Source organism: Ascidiella aspersa, chromosome 2 (assembly GCF_963924565.1).
Source record: "Ascidiella aspersa chromosome 2, kaAscAspe10.2, whole genome shotgun sequence".
Classification (NCBI taxonomy): domain Eukaryota; kingdom Metazoa; phylum Chordata; class Ascidiacea; order Phlebobranchia; family Ascidiidae; genus Ascidiella; species Ascidiella aspersa.
Genome location: NC_139448.1, coordinates 27,379,774 through 27,402,870, shown reverse-complemented (window position 1 = coordinate 27,402,870; position 23,097 = coordinate 27,379,774). Strand labels below are relative to the sequence as shown.

The 23,097-nt window shown below is 36.4% G+C and overlaps 1 protein-coding gene and 1 pseudogene across 4 annotated transcripts; one reads left to right on the top strand and one right to left on the bottom strand.

Annotated features, from left to right (window-relative positions):
* Window positions 1–10,142: 10,142 nt before the first annotated feature.
* LOC146164630 (cytochrome P450 2J4-like) lies at window positions 10,143–20,406 on the bottom strand. 3 transcript variants are annotated; one of them, XM_083381524.1, is made up of 9 exons: window positions 14,489–14,855; window positions 13,795–13,940; window positions 13,554–13,656; window positions 13,166–13,275; window positions 12,574–12,695; window positions 12,388–12,503; window positions 12,134–12,278; window positions 11,511–11,671; window positions 10,143–10,869 (listed from the first exon to the last, which is right to left on the bottom strand). In XM_083381524.1, the coding sequence occupies exons 1-9, from the start codon at window positions 14,756–14,758 to the stop codon at window positions 10,549–10,551; spliced, it is 1,494 nt and encodes a 497-aa protein (XP_083237650.1). In that variant the 5' UTR covers window positions 14,759–14,855; the 3' UTR covers window positions 10,143–10,548. The 3 variants fall into 3 exon arrangements, with proteins under 3 accessions (XP_083237650.1, XP_083237652.1, XP_083237651.1); XM_083381526.1 differs by lacking the exon at window positions 14,489–14,855 and adding an exon at window positions 20,267–20,406 and having other exon boundaries at window positions 10,146–10,869; XM_083381525.1 differs by having other exon boundaries at window positions 10,656–10,869; window positions 11,506–11,671.
* LOC146164629 (cytochrome P450 2J4-like) lies at window positions 17,460–21,953 on the top strand (annotated as a pseudogene). The gene is made up of 7 exons (XR_014494492.1): window positions 17,460–17,704; window positions 18,297–18,442; window positions 18,582–18,684; window positions 18,952–19,110; window positions 19,629–19,787; window positions 20,226–20,396; window positions 21,367–21,953. The product of XR_014494492.1 is annotated as a cytochrome P450 2J4-like (transcript).
* The last annotated feature ends 1,144 nt before the right edge of the window (window positions 21,954–23,097 follow it).

Below are 23,097 nucleotides of genomic sequence, written 5' to 3'. Positions count from 1 at the left end.
TCTCCAATATGTGCCTTACACACTATGGCAATAAATAAATGTCATCATAACAGGAAATCTGCTTATAACTGTGATACAAATCGTAATTGCAGAAATATGCAACTAAGGCGCTATATTACCTAATTTACATAACAAAAGCGCTAAACTGAAATTTAGCTGAAGAAAATAAGTATCAAACAAAAAGGCAGTTTTATGTGTTGGCAATATCTGTGCGATGGTTTTATGTTTCTGAAAACACTTCCTGTATTATGCAGACCAGTGTTGCTATACCAAACAAATTATAGTGAAGTTTCGACAAATTGTGTCAGGGAGCGCTGCTCAAAAAACCTGAACCCCTGACTGTGTCTTTTTATTCTATACTGTTACACTGTTTTGACAATATAGTTCTGTTGGCTATTAGCTAGTATACCGAGACTTAAATCAGGTTTTCACTAACGGAAAAGTTAACGTACAATTCCACTTTAACTGTAATATTCGGGTAATAAAAGTTACGTTCATGTGCATCCATAAGACTTTTTCGGACATCTTTTTGGTTTGTTGATTTCAAATGACATCAAAATAATGTTTATTCCGCCTAAGAAAAACATTTTGTCAAAAACATAATAATGACACATACACAAATTTATTTTTTGCTTTCTGAAAGGAACCTTTGCTGTGAATCTTTCCTTTCAAATTTGCATCTAGAAACATATAAAACATAATAACTTTAAAAACGAATATTGTAAATAATAGTAAAAAATATGACTCGCTGGCTGTTGCCAAATATTTAATGCTTTATCCCACTTTTGCTGAAAATTGTTTTCTTTAAATTCAATAAAAATAAGGGAACGTCCTAAAAGTTCTATAGTTTAATGTCGAATAATGACTTTCGATATCAACTTACTAGTCAACGTTTTGATGATCTGTCTCATGGAGGTCCATCATTTTTTCTTCGATTAAAAAAGAATTATTTTTATAATAGTTATAGCGATTATCACTACCAGGGGTTCTTAAACGTTTTTCACCACGGCCCCCAAAACTATTTTTTGCTTCACGTGGACCCCTGTAGGCAAGAAATTATTAAAAATGATCTCATAAATTGACGTTACAATAAAATAGCCTGTCAGAAATATGCTGATGATTTAAGTAAAAAGGAGTCTAACATTCAGTGGTAAAACAGTTCATTTTTAATTAAACTCTTTTTTTTTAATTTTTTTTTTAATTTGATTACTTTTCAAACGGATTACTTCACACTAATATTTCAATTTGGCCTTCATGGACCCCCTGAAATTAGTTCACGGACCCCCAAGGGGTCCATGGGCCCCAGTTTAAGAACCCCTGCACTACGGGTATCACTGGGCATAACGTTTCTTACAAATAGTAAATTTAAATACAAAAAAAAATTAAATTAAAAATTGTATAGTACATACCCCAAAGATGATATAATAACACATCATCTTCCTTTTTTTCTGAAGCTGGTGAATTGCTGAAAAATAGATGTAAAGGCATAATTTATAATTAACTTAAATCGTTTTCACCTTCGGTAGGCTACACGACTATACGAAGGATTTCCTGGTGGTAAGCGAGAAACTTCATCGTCGTGTCTAAATAGGCAAGGCTTTGGAAATCAACAAAAGTTTAATTTAGTGGCAGTCGCAAGTTATTGTATCTAATGTAACATCGAATATACCCTTACAATCTTTGCTTTATGGGTTGTCAAATTGGCCATATACGACATATGTTGTATATTTGTTGCCATCCCAATTGTAAAGGCAAAATCAATTTCATATGAAAGTTCATATTATGAAAACAAATAAAAAACTGGTGATAGTAAACCTGAATTAATTGTTATCATTGTAAAACAGTTTAGGCTTTATATTTAAGCCAGAGTTGCAATGATTTTTAATCCTTACGAATTGGTATAAAATAAGAGAAATATAAGGCAGTTTACGTATACGGCCTATTTATAACTATGTAACTATATATAGATGCAATGCTACTTAGTATAGTGCTATTGTGGTTTTCTTGTATATTTCGGCCTACTTGTGTAAAATATTTTTAACCTGTAAGGCGCCACACAACTTGTGACAAATCTATGCGCCCCTTAAATACAAATCCTTGATCCGGCATTTCCACACAACAAGGCAATTATAATATATTTTATTAGTGGGGTCCGTTTTGCCCCACCAGGGGTCCGTTTTGCCCCGTGTAAAAATCGACAACAAAGGTTAATTTATTCAGAGGGTATGCCTCTTTGAGTTGTTTTTTTAGCATAGGATCAACTTCCAGTAAGACCTTTTAGTTGACACCCTACTCAGCAAAAAATATTTCGCGAAACTCGAATTATAGCAATTATCCCTTAAGGGGTCCGTTTTGCCCGCCTTTCCCTATTAAATATTAGATAGATTGTAAATGACAATGGACTAAATCTCAAGTCATTTTTAAATGACATATACTTAGAACACTAAAGGGCTACCGGTACTCTCGAATAAAATCTTACCAAAATTTATCAAGGCGTTTTAACTTATGCCTACTTACTCTCCAAAACGACCTTTAAGAAACTGGCCATCGGTTTTTACCAAGAAAAGAACAGCAAGGAGAAGGGAAAAAATAGTCAACTTGTTCATGATCTTTGATTCAGTTTACTAAAACAGAAATCGTTAACGCAACCGCCAGTAATAACTATCGTTTTAATGAAGACTTAAGCACACTTTCCAATATTCAATTGTAAACGTTAGCCAAGTTTAAAAAAGAAAGCAGTCGATGTCAGTAATACGCCCATCAAATAGAATGTCTTTAGGAATTAGTTAAATACTTTCTAGTCAACTGCAAAGCGATTTCAAAACCTTTCAAAACCCAATTATTGAACGATTTGCACAAGTTTGACCTGTAGTTTAATTTACAATTTGTGGACAAAAGTTCAATTCCTAAGTCGGTAAATTAGACCAGTGTTTCCTAACCGTTTTCAGTTCGCGACCCACTTTTAATGCAAGTTTTATTGAGCAACCCACAATGAGATATGATCAAATTGTTTAGCAATAATTTAAAATGCAACTACTTTGAATTATACAGTTCAACAATTACATAAACGCGACCCACTGGTTGAAAAGAACTGAATTAGACGATCCAGTATAACACACGAATAAAATCGCTGTGATTCAATCAGCGGAAACACTTCGACGCGTGAGAAAAAGCTTCGGTACATTTTTTGCTTAGACCTTCCAATAGGCCTATTTATAAATCAGCACTTATCAAATCCCATTCGGGTTCAATTTGAAGAACGTTTTCCTCTGTAAATTGTGTAAAGCAGGGCCCGTATGGCGCAGCGTTCGCAATCAATCATGGATTACCAGTGTTTCTCTTCGCCAACTTGCGTCACATCAAAAAAATACAAAAAAAGGTTTGCGGCACACTTTCTATACCGTTCTAACCGGCTCTTAAAAATATTTTTTTTTAAAGTCAACGCGTTAAATGTGTGCTTTGGGGTGAGTCGGATTAAGACTTTGGCAAAGATGTTTATCTCTGGATTTGTTGCATTCCGAAATTGGGACACTTCGAGAATTCTTGAGGCACACTGGTGGTCCAAGAACACATTTTGACAAGCACTTGTGTTAATTACATTGGATCGTTTCTCTCACTATAAAAATATGAATTAACACAGTTGCCTCGAAGAAAAAATTATATTCTATACATTCTTTGTACCGTAAAAAAAACCTAACCTTTGCTATTTTTTTCACAGCCTACAAACAAAAAATATTTTCCAATTTGTAATATCTGACTATTGACTATATAACATTATATTTTATAACACTTGGATTTACTTGGAATCAAACCAATTGAGGCAATAACTATTTTATTGGTATAATGTTAATAACTTTATCATTTAGGGCCCTGTAAAATTGAGCCTAGATATAACTTTCTCAGCACAAAAAACATTTCTATTTTTTAACAATTTTTGAGGATAAATTGAGATAATTTTGTTTTGGCGAAGCCAGCGCGAAATTTGAGGTTTACCTGTATTTTTCTTAAATCGCTTGCATTTTTTTGTTATATAGGCTTTATAGTTGCCTATCTTTAAAGGGACTTCAGCCTTGAAACCAAAATAAAAACAATATCAACTTCGGAACAAAAGACAGTTAGGAATAAGGCGAAAATAGCACTAATACCTAATCGTCGCAATAATGACGAAATCGGAATCAGACCTAAATGGCCAAAATAAGGCCTATAGGCTACAATCTTTAACCTAACTCCAAGCCCCACCTATAACTATCACCAACTCCCCAAATATTTTCAAACATAACCCAATTGCTAACACTACAAACTACCCGCCCATTAACCCAAACAGGGAAATAAAATTCAGGACCAAAACAGCGGCGCCCAAATGTCGACAGCAAACGGCCATTGCTAGAAGTTTTTGTGTTAGGCAGAGTTTAAGTAAAAGATAGTCCAAGTTTAACGTATCCGCGCAAAACTTTTTTTCAAGCGCAATTACCTGCAGGGAAATAAAAAAATAAAAGTAAGTATATTTCCTTGGTAAAGTAAAATTTTAATGTTTCCAACTAAGACTATTATGTTTAAAAACTTAATGACGCCTGTTACCGCGTAAAATTTAGGTAGAGTTCGCAAATTTACGAAGAATGGAATTTTTATTTTAAGCCGTTCGTTAGCGATAGTGATTGAGGCCAAAGCCTAATGACTTCTTGCGATGTGTATATCCACGCGATTCTTGGCAGAGTTCGCAAAATATTGTGTTTTTTGCAGCAGTTTAACAGTAAGAATTTTTTTCAATGGGGATTTTTCTCACATTTGACGCAATTTAGCACCGGGATTACGTATTTGCTTAAATATCAAGCAGGTCTAAACAATTGCTGCTACAACCTAGAGTTTTACGTCTGAGAGTTATTCCCAATTGGCAAATGTTACGGGTTTTCGTTACTTAAAAGATGTGTGCCATGCTTACCCAAGTGACGTGTGATATAGTTCTCGTTTAATGGCTTTTTGCAGTTTTTTACCAACGTAAATGGAGCGTAAGTTCGCAATATATTGTGTTTATTGCAGCATTTTCCTTAAGATTCTTTCATAAGGTATTAAGACACTTTCACAGACAACTTACAGCAACCCTCACCGAGTATAAACGACGCAACATTTGGACTGAGTTTGCAAAATATCGTGTGCAGCGCGTTGGCCACTAAGCAAATTTACTTTTCAAACGGGATTGTTTTTTCGTTGGATGCAGTATGCTACCTACCGGGATTACGTATTTGCTTACTTACGTATTTTATATTTCCAAATTTCGCGCAATTTGAACAATTGGTGCTACGACTTTTTTACATTTGTTAGTAATTTTTATCGACATATGTCACGGGTTTTCGTTACATAAAATATGCGAGATGTGTTTAGCCAAGGTTGTGTGTTTAGTAGCTCCATTTAAAAAAAACACAACGTTGCAATTTAGATTGATAGGTCATACGTTAATTTTTCATTTTGCCACTGTTTTAACCAAATACAAAAAATAATGGAAATTTACGGAGACCAGAACTTACGCTACGCAGATAAGTCACATAAATAAACACGCCATTCCATTAATGCCGCTTCTACACAGGCTGTGGGGTGTTTTAGGTTAACTGATTTTAGACACACGATATGACATGATTTGAAACACATCACATGATGTTTTTTCAATTTAATGACACGCAGTACAAACGTTTAGGCATAAGGAAAATGTTTGCCGTTTAAAAATATGTTTACATTATTTATGCCTCTTCCAAAGATCTCACGCAATCCGTAACATTACTTTTTGGGTATATGCTGATTACCACATTGATCTTTCATAACCACACAAAATCCATGTAGATCGTATATATAATCGTGGTTATTGTAGATGTAATTATTTTTTAACCAGTTAGAATAACTGGTATACATATTCTATTTAGCCTGGGCAACGTCTGGTATTTTGTCTAGTAACTATACATAAAACACAAGAAACAATACAAAAAACAGGCTGGTGCCCAAAAAAACTTTCCATATTATGAGTGAAATGCAACGCGATCAACGCGTTGGCAATTCAGTCGGTTTTATAAATCAATGTTATGTTTTAGTCACCTTACTGCAAAGGTGTTCTATTATGTAGTCAAATATTTTTGAGCAAAGAATGCAAAGTTGCTACAGCCAGTAACATATTATTGCGTATCCAATACTTGACAATTACACGGTGCGTAACTTTGCTGAATATTGTCCTAAGGTTGATATTGATTCTTTAGTAACCACTTCGCGCATTTTGGAAGGCGATGCGCCTGGCATTACACTTGCCGCTCGCACAATAACATATGATTGACAGTGTGATTAGCTTATCTACAAGTAATTGGTCGCCCAAAAATTGCCGACGCCGCACTGCATGACTGCATTTGAAGCAAGTACTGTGAAAAATGTTTAAATATTTTTTTAAACAACTGGAAGACATTACCTTGCAAAGTGTTACTTTTCGATGTGTGTCAACCAGTCCATTGTATTTTATAAGTTCGACCCTCATAAATTTTGTGGCCCGGGAAAACTCGTTTGTTGTCCCATGGACGAGTAACTTAATTTACATTAAACACAAGCACTGGAAGCAAAAGTTACAATAAACTAGTTAAATAAAAAAAACTAAAAAAAACGTAATTGAACACATTAACAGGAGTTTGTTTATACGGATGTCGAGCAGTATCGTCCTACACGCCGATAGTAGTGCCTATGGAATAATAAAATAATTTGTGTGTTACAGTAATGTTTTGCGATGTAGCTCACAGCTATCTGCTTTAAAAGGCATTTTTCTTAAAACAAATTTCTTAAACATTTTTTCTTAAAATTGCATTTAAAATCGAAGGCTTTATGAAGCAAAAGTCAATGTCGATTTATTACGCTTAAAATTATTACCTAATTATCAATTTGATGACTTTTGGTAATTTGACTGTGGTAACAACTCTAGCGATTGTAGGGCTGTAGTTACGAGTAAGAAGGCGCTGCATCTTTATGCGAGAGCCGACGACTGCCTAAGTCACTTACAGGTCCTTGTGTCTGACTCCAAAGGAGCAGGCCGCTAAAATACCTAAACTCTTCTAGACAAAATCACTTCACTCGGTAGATAATTGCTCGTCAAGTATATTCACCAATCTCAGAAACACGCGATGTAACGAAGCGGTGATTCAGGCTGCTATAGTCTGTAAAACGTTTCAAAATAGAATAAATTGCAAAACGCTAAAAACACACAGTTCGGCACTAGGTCACGCGTCAGTGGACAACGGTCACGTACATAGGGACGTCAAATTAGGCAAAATCGAGATTATTGCATGTTATAGATGCTGCACAACGTTATTTTGTTTTGGATGGGATTTCGGCATTTTTGCCTCAAAATATCGGTATTCGGTATAAGAATAACGAACCCAACTATCAGACATCAATTGTTCATAAACCTGGATATTTAAATGCTACTGAAGCAAGCCATAATATTCGATAAAATCGACATTTTGCAATTTACAGACGTTTCAGAAATAACTCATGCCATCATCAGTGTACAAATCAAGTGAAGACAAATGCGATAAAACATAAAAAGAAAGTAAAAAAGGACAAAAAATAGCAGCAAAAGAAGGCGATGTATGGGTCAGTGCGTATCGCTAGGAACTAAAAAGATATAAAGGTGCCGAGGTTGTATCAATGTTAGGTTCTGGTTTGTGATGTTAGAGTATAAGAGACTCAAGCAAATATAAACAATATTTGTCATGCCGTAAACCCAAAATTTCCGGTTTATTGCAATTAACCTTATGTGTAGGATTGGCGAGCAAACTTCGGATTTAGGTGACGACTGATGTTCTTTCATACGCGTCTTTAGGTTGCGTTGCGTTTGGCCGATGTATGTCTGGTTGCAGCTGCATCGCAGTCGGTACAGAAGGTTGTTTTTGTGGAGTATAGCTATGGTGGATCTTTTAGGGCAAACCAGAAAGCCATCTTTGACTTTTCGTGAACAAACCTTAACTTAGCCTTGTCGTTTGTGCTTCGTTGAATAAAGCGTTTCGACAAATGGAAGTTTCATTACGCTAAAGCGCACATCTGTAACAGGCGCAATTTCCGAATTCTTTTCATGGTGGCGAATATTTTGGAATTGCGAAATGGCACGGTCTACAAATGTACTAGGATATCCGCTGCCCATCAACATGTTCTTTATTGTGGCAAACTCAGCGTGCATGATTTTATATGAGTTGGCGATGTTATACGCCCTGGTTAAAAGAGCGTTAGCTAAATTCCGTCTGTAGGTAAAGGAAATAAAACTGGACCGGTTGGCATAAGAAGCCGAGTGAGTCGGTTTACGGAAAACTTTGGTAAGTAAACCTTGACTACCGTGCTGTAAAAAACATCTAAATAGGGCAATTCAAGATTTTGTAATCATCTACTAAAAAAAATATAGTTAGGGGCATAGCTTACTGACGACAGTGTGTAAAACTTCAGCAGCTCCACTCGGTTTAATTGACATGATGATATTGAAATGCATAATGATTTTTTATAATGATATATCTTTTAACCTCAGTTTACCTGTTTAGTAAACCGGGTGAATGAGTTCGTCATAACAACTTTAAGGGTTTACCAAACCGAAAAAATTTAAAGAGCACTGGTCTAGCCGCTCGTTTGTCCAATCTTTTCTTTTTAAAAGAGAAAAATTGAAGTTGACCTGATCTCTTATTCCTATTCACTCAGTTGATGTACGAATTCGAGAAATCACCACGGAAGAAAAGCCACCGAGGTAGAACACAATCCGCCACCAGAAGGGAAAAAACCCACTTCCTCCAATTATATTTTCAAAAAGACTAAAATCTCTTCCGATTTTGAGCTCTTTTATTCAAATGATTTCAACGCCTCTCCCGGGACAGGTAAACAAATTCGACGTATACCAACACACAACACACCCTTCAACTGTATCCTTTAATCTATAGATCAGCTGTATTACAAAGACGGATATCAAGTACATTCCGATTATGCGTTGTTACTTTGAGTCTCGGCTGGTGGCCTTCGAAGAGGTAAAACTGGGGAGTCGGCGCGAGGGCTGCCAGCGGCTTCGACCTCCAGCGATCCTAATGGCCAACGGCAAGCCGATGAAGATCGAGTCCCCGCAGAGCGTCAAGCGCCCCACCTTCACCCAGGAGCTGCCCAGATCAACATTGTGCCGCCGCAGCTGATTGACAAAGGCTCCGCATTGGCCGATGAGGATCAGAAGCGAGAGGCATCGGTGAAGGGCTATGCTCCCATTCAGGATGGCCCGCACTGCAGCTACATTGTGTGAAGCGCGCGCCCAGAAGTGCGCCGACGACCGATACGTGTTACGTGTTATTTCGTGTTTTTCACTTGGAGCAACTGTTTGTCTTTTAACATCTTCAATATTCATGAGCAGCGAACATGCTGTTACGGGTGCAAAGGGACGATTTTCACAGAACTCTAACCCAACGAGAAAAGTGGGCGTTGGTCGCATCACAACGGGAGGTGCGGGTTGGGCGATAAGGGAATCAACTGATAATTATAGGACTATTTTTTCAAAAGCCAGTGGAAAGACAAGAGTGACGATACAGAAACATAGCTGTTTCGTCTCACATGCATTCGTCTTTTAATAGAGTTAAACTTAGTTAGCGTGTGTTGTTGCAAAAGAGTAAATAACGCAGTGTTTAATATTTGCGCTTCGGGCGAAATCTTAGGTTTCTGTGCAGCCTTACAGCTGCTGAATTAATGCCTTCACAATGTTTGTCAAAATCAGCTCAATGAAAATATATATATCAAGCACAAGCAATTTTTTGTGTGCTTATGCGTCAGTTCTTCTATTTAAAATTTGCTCAATTCCAACCTAATAAACACATATTTGTTCGCGCTTCGCGTAATTAGTACTTTCATGTTGTCTCACTGATATGCTATCGAGAAATACCGAATTTATTTTAGTATGGCAATTCTTTAATATCTAAGGGGGGACGCAAGGCACATGACAATTCCCAAAGGGGCGCAGAAAAGGTTATAAGAAACACTTTAATTTTAGTGTTTTCAACACAGGAGTTCAAACTATATAGTTAGGCTAGAAACAAGAAGGACTTTTAATTGTACAGCGTAATATTAAATACATAATAATTGGCTTTAGCTGGATGAATTTTCACATTTTATTAAATCTCTTAAACCTCAGGTAAACTTTGCAAGTTATTGCGATGGTTATGTTTTCTGCAAAATATTGGTGAATTCACATATCCAGCACAAAGCATTAGAACAAGCAGAGAGCCGATTTTTTACGTTTGTTTGTCTAATTACACAATGTTCATAAACACATTCGTTTGTTGAAATAGATTTATTGTTTCATTCACAACAAGTTGAAACAACGGCGTCATAATAGAATTACGAAACACGGGTAAAACGAAACAAAAGTTGCTGTATTAAAATAAAAAATTCTAACCAACCAATTCAATCCGACGAAAGTAATTGATTACAACTGCAGCGTGAATTTGTGGACGTTATTCAAGACAGTAAATAGATACCATAAGCTACATCACTGTCATGTAAGAAGCGCTTGGCCTATCGTTCTTCAGCGACCGATAGAAAGCGAAACGGCACAAAAACTCCGCCGCGGTGTCCATCCATGATGTCGGGAAGGCGACCAAGATCTGCAGGGTCTGGTTTGAACTCAAAATTCTGCACGAGCGAAACCAGAAAAATGAAGACTTCCATTCGAGCGAGCTGCTCGCCCAAGCAGTGACGCGGACCGACCGAGAAGGGAATCACGTGATGAGATTTCACGAACTGACCGCTTTCGTTCAAATGGCGCTCGGCTTTGAATGTTTCCGGGTTTTCGAAAACTTTCGGGTTATTGTGGATGGCCCATAGGTTAGCGAGCACCTGTAGTGAGAGAATCCATCAAAAGATTTAGTATGCTTGAGACTGAATTGCTGCCATGATAAGCGTTAAGCAAAGTGGAACATTTTTTCAAATATATATAAACTATATAAAGTGATGGCCCTCAGTCTGCTAATTTCCAGAAAGAGCACCAATTTGGACCGAAAGCCATCGCCAAACAATCAAATCTGTCTATTAATGATGCTGACAAGGCAGGGTAGCAAAAAGAACAAGCCTGCAGTGAGTTTACTTAACGTCGCTCTACCAACCGATGCTATCAGAATGAGAAGGGAACAATACGTACGCCGTAATCATTGGTCAAAAAGCAGCTTCAGAAAAGCTAGATAACAGTTGTCAAACATATATATGTGTATCTTCTATTGAAAATCTATAGACTAATGCTTTAATGTTCCTTAATATATTTTATATTACTACCAGTCTGCTGAGTTTAATTTATGTTCCATTAATGCAATGTGTAACATGTTTTCAACATTAACATTTTTTCATGGAATTTATGCAAACGTTTTGTTTCAACTAGGCCACATGGGCGTTTTGCAATAGTTAACACACTTACTCCAATAATTTTGCTTTAACCCTCGGTTTATTTGGAATCATTAAGCAAACCAAGAAAAAATATACTTTACTGTTGTATTCTTGGCAATGCGATAACCCGCTAGAGTTGTGTCCTGTGTTGTTTTGTGCGGACCGCTGAGAGGCGCAAGAGTGCGGAAACGGTAGAGCTCCTCAATAAACGCGGAGGTATATGGTAAGTCTTGCTTGTGTGACATTGCAACAGGAGCCTTTCCTAAAACAAGAAGCAGAAAATAAAACAATTCACCTTTAGCATTCTATTGCTTAAATCTTTTATTATTTTAACATCAAGCTTTTGAAACTTTAGTAGTGGCACACGGTTGCTAGTGTTTCTAAAAATATCTCATTCAATTTATATTAGTCTAATTTGTTTTTTGAAGGTAGCCATTCGATTCACAAATTTACTTTATAGTACGATTGGGGATAAAAAAAAATTAATTAATTTATAAAAAAAATAAAAATACACATTTTTTAATCGTGTGACCAAAGTTTTTTATGCAATATTCGCATAATGTTGTCATTAGATTTAATCTATTTGTTCATGTTGCTGATGCACATCTGATGTTTTTATTTTATTCTGAAGTTTTCAAATATCAAAGATTTATACCTAATTTAAAGGATGGTCGAATAAAAACAGAAAAGTCAAATGAAACTCAAAACTACAACAATGGCCTACCGATTGTCTGATTAATCTCAGCAAACAGTTTCTTCTGAGTTTCTGGATAATGTAAGAATACCAGAATCGCCCAACGCAAAGTGCTGGTTGTTGTTTCAGTTCCAGCCGCAAACAGTTCCCGTACGTAACCAATTAACTGAGGGTCCTGGACAAAATAGTAAACAATATTTCTTTGAAGGTTGAAGAAAAATTTTAGAGCCCGAACGGAGTGATTTAAAATTAGCAAAAAAGAAAAATTGTTTTTTTATATTTACATTAAAACTTTTGTCTGTTCCTTCATTGATTTTCGAAATAAAAGCGTCGATAAAATCTCTTTGATTGTCGTTATTGAATGTTTCTCTGTGTTCACCAATAATATGCTTCACCATACCTGCAACAAATTATATACGTTTAGAACATTCTTAATACATAATTCTGTCATTATAGATTGGTCAATTTACCTATGACGATTGCGATATCCTTACGAAGTTCTTCAGCAATATTTCGGTAATACGGAAGCTTGATTAAATAAGGCAAAGCAGCGAGTTGACGAAAAGCCTCATTCACACCTTGATCAACAAATCTGTAATGGGTTGATTATTTAGGTCGCCAGTTGGTTGGCCAACAAGCGCTATAGGGCTCATGCTTGATTGGGACCAAAAATTAGAACACAAGTGAAAACTGTTAGTATAGTTGTCTATAAAGTTGGCAGTTTAACGACGAAAATTAATATTCCAGGCACCTGTAACTATAGTGTTCTAATGAGTTTGTTAGATCTCTTATAGGTAATTTTTGCAGGACAAAAGAAGAAATGTTACTAACCGAGAATCAACAGATAACAAGGCGTTAAACTTACATTCCGGTGTGCCCACGCGAAACGTGTGCCCAGTGATTAAACAACCTTAAGCATTAAGCTTATTTGCTGATTTTTAAGCATCTCAATGTGGATTCTATTATACCCTCATGGTCGCCAACCGGCTGATGGCCTGATGTAGCCAAAACAAGCTATTATTTTTAAATAATTTTAAATATTCTTTGAACAAACTAACTGACCTTCTTCCGATGTGGTGTATCATTTTATTGAATTCAGGATCGCTATATGAATACCGTTTTCCAAAAATAACGCTGCAGATATTATTCGACACGGCTTTCGTTAAAATGCTCTGCGCAAATAAATTAAATTCATAACATAGAAATGGCGTACATTCATAACATAAACGATCGAAAAAAAGAGCATTCACGTTGCTTCGAATTTGTTAAAACACCAAAAATGTGATAGACTGCAAGTTTATTTCTTGAAATATAGACCTCTCTTACAAAAAATAACCAGCCCACTCTCACTTTCTGTAATGTTTTTTATATAATTACCTATACCTTGGCTTTTCATTAAGTAAAGATAATTATATATTAAATAACCAATCACTAAATGGCATGAACCCACCAACACATCAAACGGCTTTCCCTCGTAACTTTGCATCACTTGACACAAATATTGAACCTCTTCCTGCACCCTTTCCTCCATACTTCGCTTACCAACTCCAAATCTGTCAGATAAAGAAAACAATTTGAACAACCCGATAAGAAATTGCTAAATGGATAAAATCACGCTCTATATACACGAGTCTACAAACAGTAACAAAACTGAACAAATTAAATCGACATTTTTGTTCATGGAGACATACCCACGCAAAGTCATCAGGCCAAACTTTCTTTGTGAGATGTATTCACTTCCATAATCACGTAAAACAATTCCGTTTCCCTGATTCAATAGATGGATTGTTGCGTTTTCAGGGCGTCCGGAAAACGAATCTTTATTTTTCACGTAGGCCTTAACAAAGTAAGAGAATTGAGGATATAACCGAAAAAGGGGCAAATAAACTTCATATTTTCCACGTTTTCTAACTAGGGAGTACGGTTCAACATACCGAATTCTCAGCTGACTGCTCTAAACTGTTAAGTTTTCAATATGCCATGTAAATAAACCGAATAATGAAAATAAAAACACTAACTATCACCAAAAATGCTATGAAAATGTTACCTTCAAAATTTTTAATTTTCATTTATATACTTTTCTCAAAAGCGCAGGCAGTCGACCAGGTTATTGTTTGAATATTCATGTAATGTCGCCTTTTCGAACAGTTGTTGCCGAAAATTAGTAATTTGTGCAGTGAAGGAGAGAAATGATCTTTCTTAGCATATGTGCTCGGTGGGATTAATTAATTATATACTTCGTAGTAAATTCCATTTCGGCCAATATTAATTGCTATAGTCTGTAGTCCTATATATGGAATTTCGCTTACTAAAAATTAATTACTAAAACCCTTCAATTGCACAGCTCCAAAGACTAACCAAAAAGCAAAAAACAATCTTACTAACCTGTTGAACGCTTTCCAAATCGTTTAAGACTAACGTGTTGCTCATTCCAATTTTGACTTGCATAATCGGACCGTATGTCTCGACCCATTTTTGAAACTTTCTTTCGGGTAACTGGCCCATCCAGGGAATGACCCCCAAAAAGGGTAAGCCCCTCGGGCCGGGCGGGGAGTCTTTGGGTCGTCGAAACCAGTAATAAGTTGCAATGAAAGCAACACTTGCCAAGAGAACATTAGTTAACGTTAACTGCTCGAGATAAATGTTTTCAAACATTTTTCTCCCTTGGTAAAATATCCCAGTTTTCTGACAATTAAATAGTATACGTTAAAAACCACAAATTATTTCAAACCGTTTAAACTAAAATTAATTAAACCACGAAATTATAATTTGTTATCATTTTTAATTAAGGAACTATCATACTTTTAAGAGCATTCATAAAATTGGGTTTACCCGCTTTCTTTTTAGCAACCTAGGGCGACAGTTGCCGCTTCTTTACCCTGCGTAAATATTGCTGCGATCTTCAGTACACGACACAGGCGAACTGCCTTCAGCCAAACAGGGTCGCTTCTTATATAACAAAAGCCACGGGTCTGCGCTTTTAGATTTCCATGATGAAAAGAGAAAATATCCGGCGCGAGGTTACTGTGGCACTGGGGCAAAAGTCAGACAATTCGGCAGACTAGAGCAAGGTTCAAGCCTCATGCGACGTCTGCGACACATTTTGTGCGTAATGCCGTAGTATGCGGACGTTCTCGGGGAGAAAAGACTATTTCTGTATGTTCTCATTTGGTTTTAAGTAAGCAAGCCTTCTTAAGTCATACTATTTTAACAAGCCTAAAATTATCGGAGGTGTATATTCATATTTACATTTGGAAATGCTTTTGTTAACACATAAGCAAATTCTTTAAAAAACGACTATGTTTGTTGTTTTGAAAAACATCCGTGATAGCTCCAAAGTCTTAATTGACTTGCTCAACTAGCGAAAAGTTAAAACAAGCAACAGCGTAATCCCGCCACTTCAACTGTAAATCATAATTTTATGTACCGAAAAAAGCTTGGGGGAAAAAGGGTTAACAGAAAATTTAGTTAGAGGAAAGCTATACTTTCGCCGCCAAAAACCCCGCCTATAACATATTTTTGTTCCGTTAACATGCTTAGGTATTTTTACAATAGGTTAAATTGCTGTTTCTAAAAGTTTTATAATATGTTATAGCCTTTTTCCCCTTTTCTTTGCAAAGTTAGTTTTATCTCACCTCACCTTTGATTTGATTTTTGCCGCATACGCCTTTTCCATTCGTACTTTGTGATATGTTGTTTAGTTACGGCAGTTAATACGATGGTATAGGCTAAACAGAAAGTTCAAACTTTTTGGCCTCCTTCAAAATTTTAGACCCGCTTCGCCACTGTATAGGCCTACAGAAACTTGGAGAAGGTTGTGCTAATATATGCTCTTGTTGATAAACTTATTGTTCTGTTTTAACAAAATACGATTTCAATCTTATTTTATTTGGTTAATTGTATATTTCCGTTTGCCTTTATCAGACCTTTGTGTTCTCACAACGATAATTTCTGGCAGTTATTTTCGAAATTGCGTAAATCATGCATATTAAGACGTAATGACTAAACACGTGTTTAGTGCAACTTGGCAGCGGAATTCGAAAGCGAAGCCCGGTGAATCGTCATGTCAGTCGGGTAAAGGTCAAACAATAGTTCCAAAGTCTGACAAATCGCATCTCATGTAAACGCACCATCGCACAAGAACACGTGTTTGACACAACTCCATTCGCGCCACAAACAGGCGTTTGAGAGGTGTCATTGAACTGACCGTTTCACGCGCGTCGATTACGTAATGCAGTGTTGGTTTAACCAGTGGTTCTCAAACTTTTAAAAAAAAATTATGCAACGGTCCCCTAGCATTTTTTAAATTGCTCACGTGTTAAAAATATATACAAAATAACACGTTGTTCTAATGGTATCAAATGAGTCGGCTGCAGTTGGTGTTAATGGGACGGGTGCACTTGCAGTCTTACAAAGGCTTGTTTATACCGTATTGTAGTATTGTAACGCTAACGAAATCACTTTATTTGAGTGAAGCAATCACTAACAGTTTTTAAACTGTGTCCGTACAGCCCACAGTAGAAGCGCCGCAAGCTGTAAAAACGTAATTCTCATCAGCACAACGTGACACTATGACGTCACAATGCAGGATTTCACTCAAAACATGCAATCACGTGATAAACAACTAATCGTAGCTTGTGATGACGCGAGTGCAAACACGTTGGAATTCCGTTAGCGTTATGTCACTTTGCGCGTATAAGTCGAGCCTGAGTTTGGCTTTCTTTCTTTTGTCCCCAAATTAGGCCAAGTAAGGCAAAGTTTTTGTTGTGTTTGTTAGGCTTTGTTTGAAAAAGTAAGTTTCCTGAAAATTTTATTGCGCAAAAAATTTTCTTCAGGAGCGTTCATTGATAACCATCAGTTTTAAGCTTGTTAAATTAATATGTCGGAGGAAAGCTTGTTTACTTTAAACCGGAAGAAAACATATACGCAGAAAGGGCCCTTTCTCGCCGAAAACGACCGCAAACAACAGCATTATGAACAAAACATGCCGCAGACGCCTCGTGAAACTGGTACCGTGCTCTAGACCCGTGACTTTTGTTATATAAGAAGCGACCCTGTTTGGCTGAAGGCAGTTCGCCTGTGTCACGTATATACTAGAAGTGTAAAATCAGGGTAAAGAAGCGGCCACTGCCGCCTCTAGGTTGCTAAAAAGAAAGCGGGTAAATCAACCCAAGTTTCTTACAAGCCTATTATATCAATGCCTTTAAAAGTATGACGGTTCCCTAATTAAAAATGGTAACAACTTATAATTTCGTGGTTTAATGAATTTTAGTTTAAAATATTTGAAATAATTTGTTGTTTTTAACCTATAATATTCAATTGGCAGAAAACTGCGATACTTTACAAAGGAAGAAAAATGTTAACGTTAACTAATCTTCTCTTGACCGGTGTTGTTTTTATTGCAACTTATTACTGGTTCCGACGGCCCAAAGACCCCCGCCAGGCCCGAGGGGCTTACCCTTTCTGGGGGTCTTACCCTGGATAGGCCACTTACCCCAAAGACAGTTTCAAAAATGGGGCGACACTTACGGTTCGATTACGCAAGTGAAAATTGGAATGAGCAACTCGTTAATCCTAAACGATTTGGAAAGCGTTCAACAGGTTTGTAAGATTGCTTTTGCTTTTTGGTAATTTATTAGCGGGTGAGATTAAAAGGTGTTAACAGTTTTTAGCGAGCGAAACCTTTTTAATTTGATTTTGTTAAGGTAGCCTATTTACTATAAATTTGGAAGCCTATTTACTATAAATAGGACTGACCGTAATCGAGATCTATACCTTGGCCGAAATCGATTCTACCACGAAGTATAATTAATTGATCCCACATATGCTAGAAAAGATCATTTCTCTTCTTTGGGGTGCAAATTATAAATTTTCGGCAAAATCAGTTTGAAAAAGCAACGTTATATTCAAACATCCACCGGGTATACTGCGAGCGCTTTTGGGTAAACTTTAAATAAAAGCACAGAACTTACAAAATAATAATTTCTTTAAATCGCATTGAAATTGCCGTGATGGTTATTGTTATTTTTTTCCTCATTCTATTTATTTAGATGGCATATTGAAAACTTTACAATATAGAGCTGTCAGTTTCGATTTCAATATGTTGCACTATGCTTATTAATTAGAGAATGTGGAAAAGTTAAATTTAAGTTGATCCTCTTTGGATATATCCTCAATTCTACTATTTGTTAAGGCTTACGTGAAGAACAAAGATTCGTTTTCCGGACGCCCTGAAAGCGCAATAATCCATCTATTGAATCAGGGAAATGGAATTATTCTACGTGATTATGGAAGTGAATACATCTCACAAAGAAAGTTTGGCCTGATGACTTTGTGTGGGTAGGTCTTAATAAACAAAAATTTCGATTTAATTTCCTAAGTTCTGTTATGTTTGCAGATATGCGTAGAGCTTAATTTAACCAGTTAAACTTTATGTACAATTATCGCACTTTATCTTATTTTTTTCTTTATCTGACAGATTTGGGGTTGGCAAGCGAAGTATGGAGGAAAGGGTGCTAGAAGAGGTCCAATATTTGAGTCAAGTGATACTAAGTTACGATGGAAAGCCGTTTGACCTTTTGGTGGGTTTATGCGATTTAACGGGGATAATAGATTTGGTATATGGTTAATTTCATTTGATATATGATTACCTTTACTAAATAAAAACTTATTTAAGACAGTTTTAAAAATAATTACAAAAATCGAGAGTGGGCTGGTTATTTTCTGTAAGAGAGGTCTATATTTTAAGGGAAAAAAAGTTGTCTGCCACACTTTAAAAGGAATCGAAACAACGTGTATGCTCTGTTTTTTAACCTTTCATCCGTTATTAATCTAATTTATTTTCGCAGAGCATATTAACGAAAGCCGTGTCGAACAATATCTGCAGCGTTATTTTTGGAAAACTTTATTCCTACAGCGATCCTGAATTCTCTAAGATGATATACCACATGGGAAAAAGGTCATTTAGTTTGTTGAAAGAATATTTAAAATGTAAAAAAATTATCAAACAATAACTTGTTTGTTCTACATCAGGCAATTGTTCGGTTGGCCGGCCCAGACGAAAAAATCTTACTTTTATTTAATCCACATTAAGAAGATGCTTATAAATCAGTAAATGTGCGAGCTACTTTAGGTTGCCGAACCAATTTCAATGGGTACACGTTTAGTCTTTGTACACAGTGAAGTAAAAAGGCATCAAGAAATATAAGTTTACCGCCTTGTGATTTGTTAATTCTCGGTAAGTGCTATTGCTTGTTTGTCCTTTGAAATTTACCTATAAGAAAGTTAACAAACTTATTGGAAAACTATAGTTACAGGTGTCTGAAATAATAAATTTTCGTTAAACAGCCAACTTTTGTTCAAATGTTTGGTCCCAAATCAAGCACGAGCCCTAGCGCTTATTTGGCAACTATCTGACGACCTAACTAATCAACCTATTACAGATTTTGCTATTTATTAAATCGCTCCGTTCGGTCGCTACAATTTTCTTCAATCATCAAAGAAGTATTGTTTACTATTTTTTTAGGACCCTCAGTTAAGTTCTTACGTATGCGAATTGTTTACGACTGGAACTGAAACAACAACCAGCACTTTGCGTTGGGCGATTATGGTCTTCTTACATTATCCAGAAACTCAGAAGAAAATGTTTGCTGAGACTATTCAAACAATCGGTAGGCCATTTGTTGTGATTTTGAATTTCATATGCCTTTTATGCCTAATACCACCGACCTACGCAAGCTATATTTTTTTGCATCAGCAACATGGACAAATAAATTAAATTTGATAAAAACATTAAACAAATATTGCATCATTTATATAAAGACTCTTTGGTCATAGGACTAAAAAATATATTATTTTCTATTTTAACAACTTTTTTATATAAACTAATTTAATGTTTTTCTTTTAACCCTTATCCTACTGTAAAGTAAATGTCTGAATCGAATTGCGACTTTCAAAAACAAAATTAGATTAATATTGAATGAATCGGGCAATTTTTTAGTCTCATATGCAGCTGTATGCCATTAAATAAGTTCCCAAAGCGTGCTGTTAAAATAATAAAAGATTTAAGCAATAGAATGTTAAAAGTAAATTGTTTTATTTTCTACTTCGTTTCTTAGAAAAGGCTCCTGTTGCAATGTCACACAAGCAAGACTTGCCATATACCTCCGCGTTTATTGAGGAGCTCTACCGTTTTCGCACTCTTGCGCCTTCAGCGGTCCGCATAAAACAACACAGGACACCACTCTCATGGGATAACGCTTTGCCAAGAATAACAGTAAAATATGTTTTTTTCTTTGTTTCCTAATGATACCAAATAAACCAAGAGTTAAAGCACAATTATCGCAATCAGTTCGTCAACGACTACAAAACGCCTATCTGACTTATGGTTGAAACCAAACATTTCGAATAAATTCCATAAAAAACGGTATATTGAAAACATGTTCCACATTGCATAATCGGAAGTTAATAGAATTGAGTAGACTGGTAGTAATATAAAATGTATTTAGACACATTAAACTTTTAGTTCATAAGTTAATAATGAAATATACACGCATTTAGGTTTAACAACTGTAATCTAGCCTTTTCAGAAGCTGCTTTTTTTAGTACACCGAAACCATCGCAGACTAACCAAACTGTTGATTAATGATGCAAGCAACACAGGCTAGAAAAATGACCAGCCTGTAAAGGGGTTCTAGCTTACAACTCCAGCCATTCTGTGACCATCGCTCCACCAACTGAGCTACAGGCTTACCAGGGACATACAGTAGTCGAGAAACATCCATGACGCCAATGTTTTCTACATTCTGTTGGTACAAGCGACTTCATATTGAATACGAACTTTTGTTTAATACGAGTACCATATTTTTCAATAAAAGATACACACATATGTGTTCAACAACTGTGTTCTAGCCCTTCGGAAGCCGGTTTTTACCAATGTTATAAGCTTACGTATTTACGCTTTTACTAACAGAGCGTAACAAACATTTACTCATGTTTGTCTCGCTTCCTTGGAAGCCTGTGTACCTCATTGAGTTCAAGTCTCACTGTAGGCTAATTGTTTTTCTAGGCTGCCATTGATCGATACACTTGGTTAGTGGGACCTTCGGTCCATATATTCTCATTATTGAAATTAGCAGACTGAAGGCCAGCACTTAACTATATATAAATGAAAAACATTTTCTAGTTTTTGAAAGCCCATCGGGGCTACAATTCAGGCAAAACCAGACTAAAACTATTGTTGGCTTGTTCTCTTGTATGTCGCGCTAACCTATGGACAATCCACAACAACCCCGAAGTTTTCGAAAACCCGGAAACATTCAAAGCCGAGCGCCATTTGAACAAAAGCGTCAGTTCGTCAAATCTCATCACGTGATTCCCTTCTCGGTCGTTCCGCGTCACTGCTTGGGCGAGCAGCTCGCTCGAATGGAAGTCTTCATTTTTCTGGTTTCGCTCGTGCAGAATTTTGAGTTCAAGCCAGACCCTGCAGATCTTGGTCACCTTCCCGACATCATGGATGGAAACAGCGGAGGAGTTTTTGTGCCGTTTCGTTTTCTATCGGTCGCTCAAGAGCGTTAGGTGAAGCGCTTCTTGCAGGACTGTGGCGGAGTTGATGATATCCATTTACTGTCGTTAATAACGGCATCATTATTACTGTGTTTGCGTCATTCACATATTTATTTGTGATCATGTGCCTGTGGATATAGAGCTTATTCGTATCACCTTTTACTCGCGCTTGTGTTCTACTTCGTGCATTTTAATTGTTTTCATTTCTACTTTGTCCTGATAATGTACGGTTGTGCAAAATCTTATCGAGAATCAATACAATTGGTCTTTATGTTGTGCCACCAGATTACCCTATTTAGAATTAGAAAAATGCGGCCATTTACAAAGAACGGCAACATTGTCGCTTATTGGGGAACTTTGTTTAAGGGGACTCGAGTTGTGCAAGATTTTCTTGATTTTTTAAAGTGACATTTACTTACATTTTACATTTACGAATTATATTAAGGTGAGTGGAAGATTGTTTGGAATAAAGATATTCATAATATATAATTTTATACGGAACAACATAATGCCACCGTGTACATGGGTAAAATAGTACGAATGTCTTGTGCTCCCAGACAGAAAAAAGTTTGTTTTTTTCTATAAGAGAAATCTCAAGCGAGCGCCGTCGCAAATCGGTCACGGCTGAGCAATTTTTTTTTCAAGGTTTTTTTTCACGTATAACGCAGTTTAGAGCCTTATTACACAAGTCTAAACATTTGCTGTTACAACTTAAAAGTTTGACATTTGTTAGTAATCATTTATAGGACAATAACCTTCGTTAACGTAAAATCAAGTCAAGTACATTGCCTTAGTAAGCCTAAAAAATTAATGTGACAAAGTTAATACTTTAATGTTTATTGGCTTCTTACAGTTTGTTTAACCACGTAAAAGATAGTTCAAGTTTTCGCAACTGCATATTATTGTTACAAGTAAATACCCTATTTTAAGCTGGGCAACGCCGGGTATTTTGACCCGGGGAATAGGCATTTGTTGTGGGAACAGCACACGTGCCAATTTCTAGAGCCTAATATTTTTGTTGCTTTCACAAGGGCCGCATCCTAATTTAATTGTAAGAAAGTGTTTACTTGATTCATTTATTGTAGCACAAAACATTGATTTTTGGCACGCCAGTCGATTCAACGTACCTTCCACAATATGACCTCATCCTTATAAGGCGATAGTTAGAGTTATAAGGATAGCAAGTTAACCCGTTTCAAACTCAATCAGCGGCAAACAGTCACGGGAAGACCAGCGTCTTTGCTGTTGTACAATAGGCTACACGTGAACAAAAAAACATCACATGTTATGAAATTTATTGTTACCGAACGTGTGCAACGTTCCAAGTAAAGACTTAAGTTTAAAACTTCTAGCAGTTTGTTTAACCACACAAAGTTTAGGCAGAATTCGCAAAACATCACGTTTGTTGTAGCAGTTTAAACAGTAAGCAA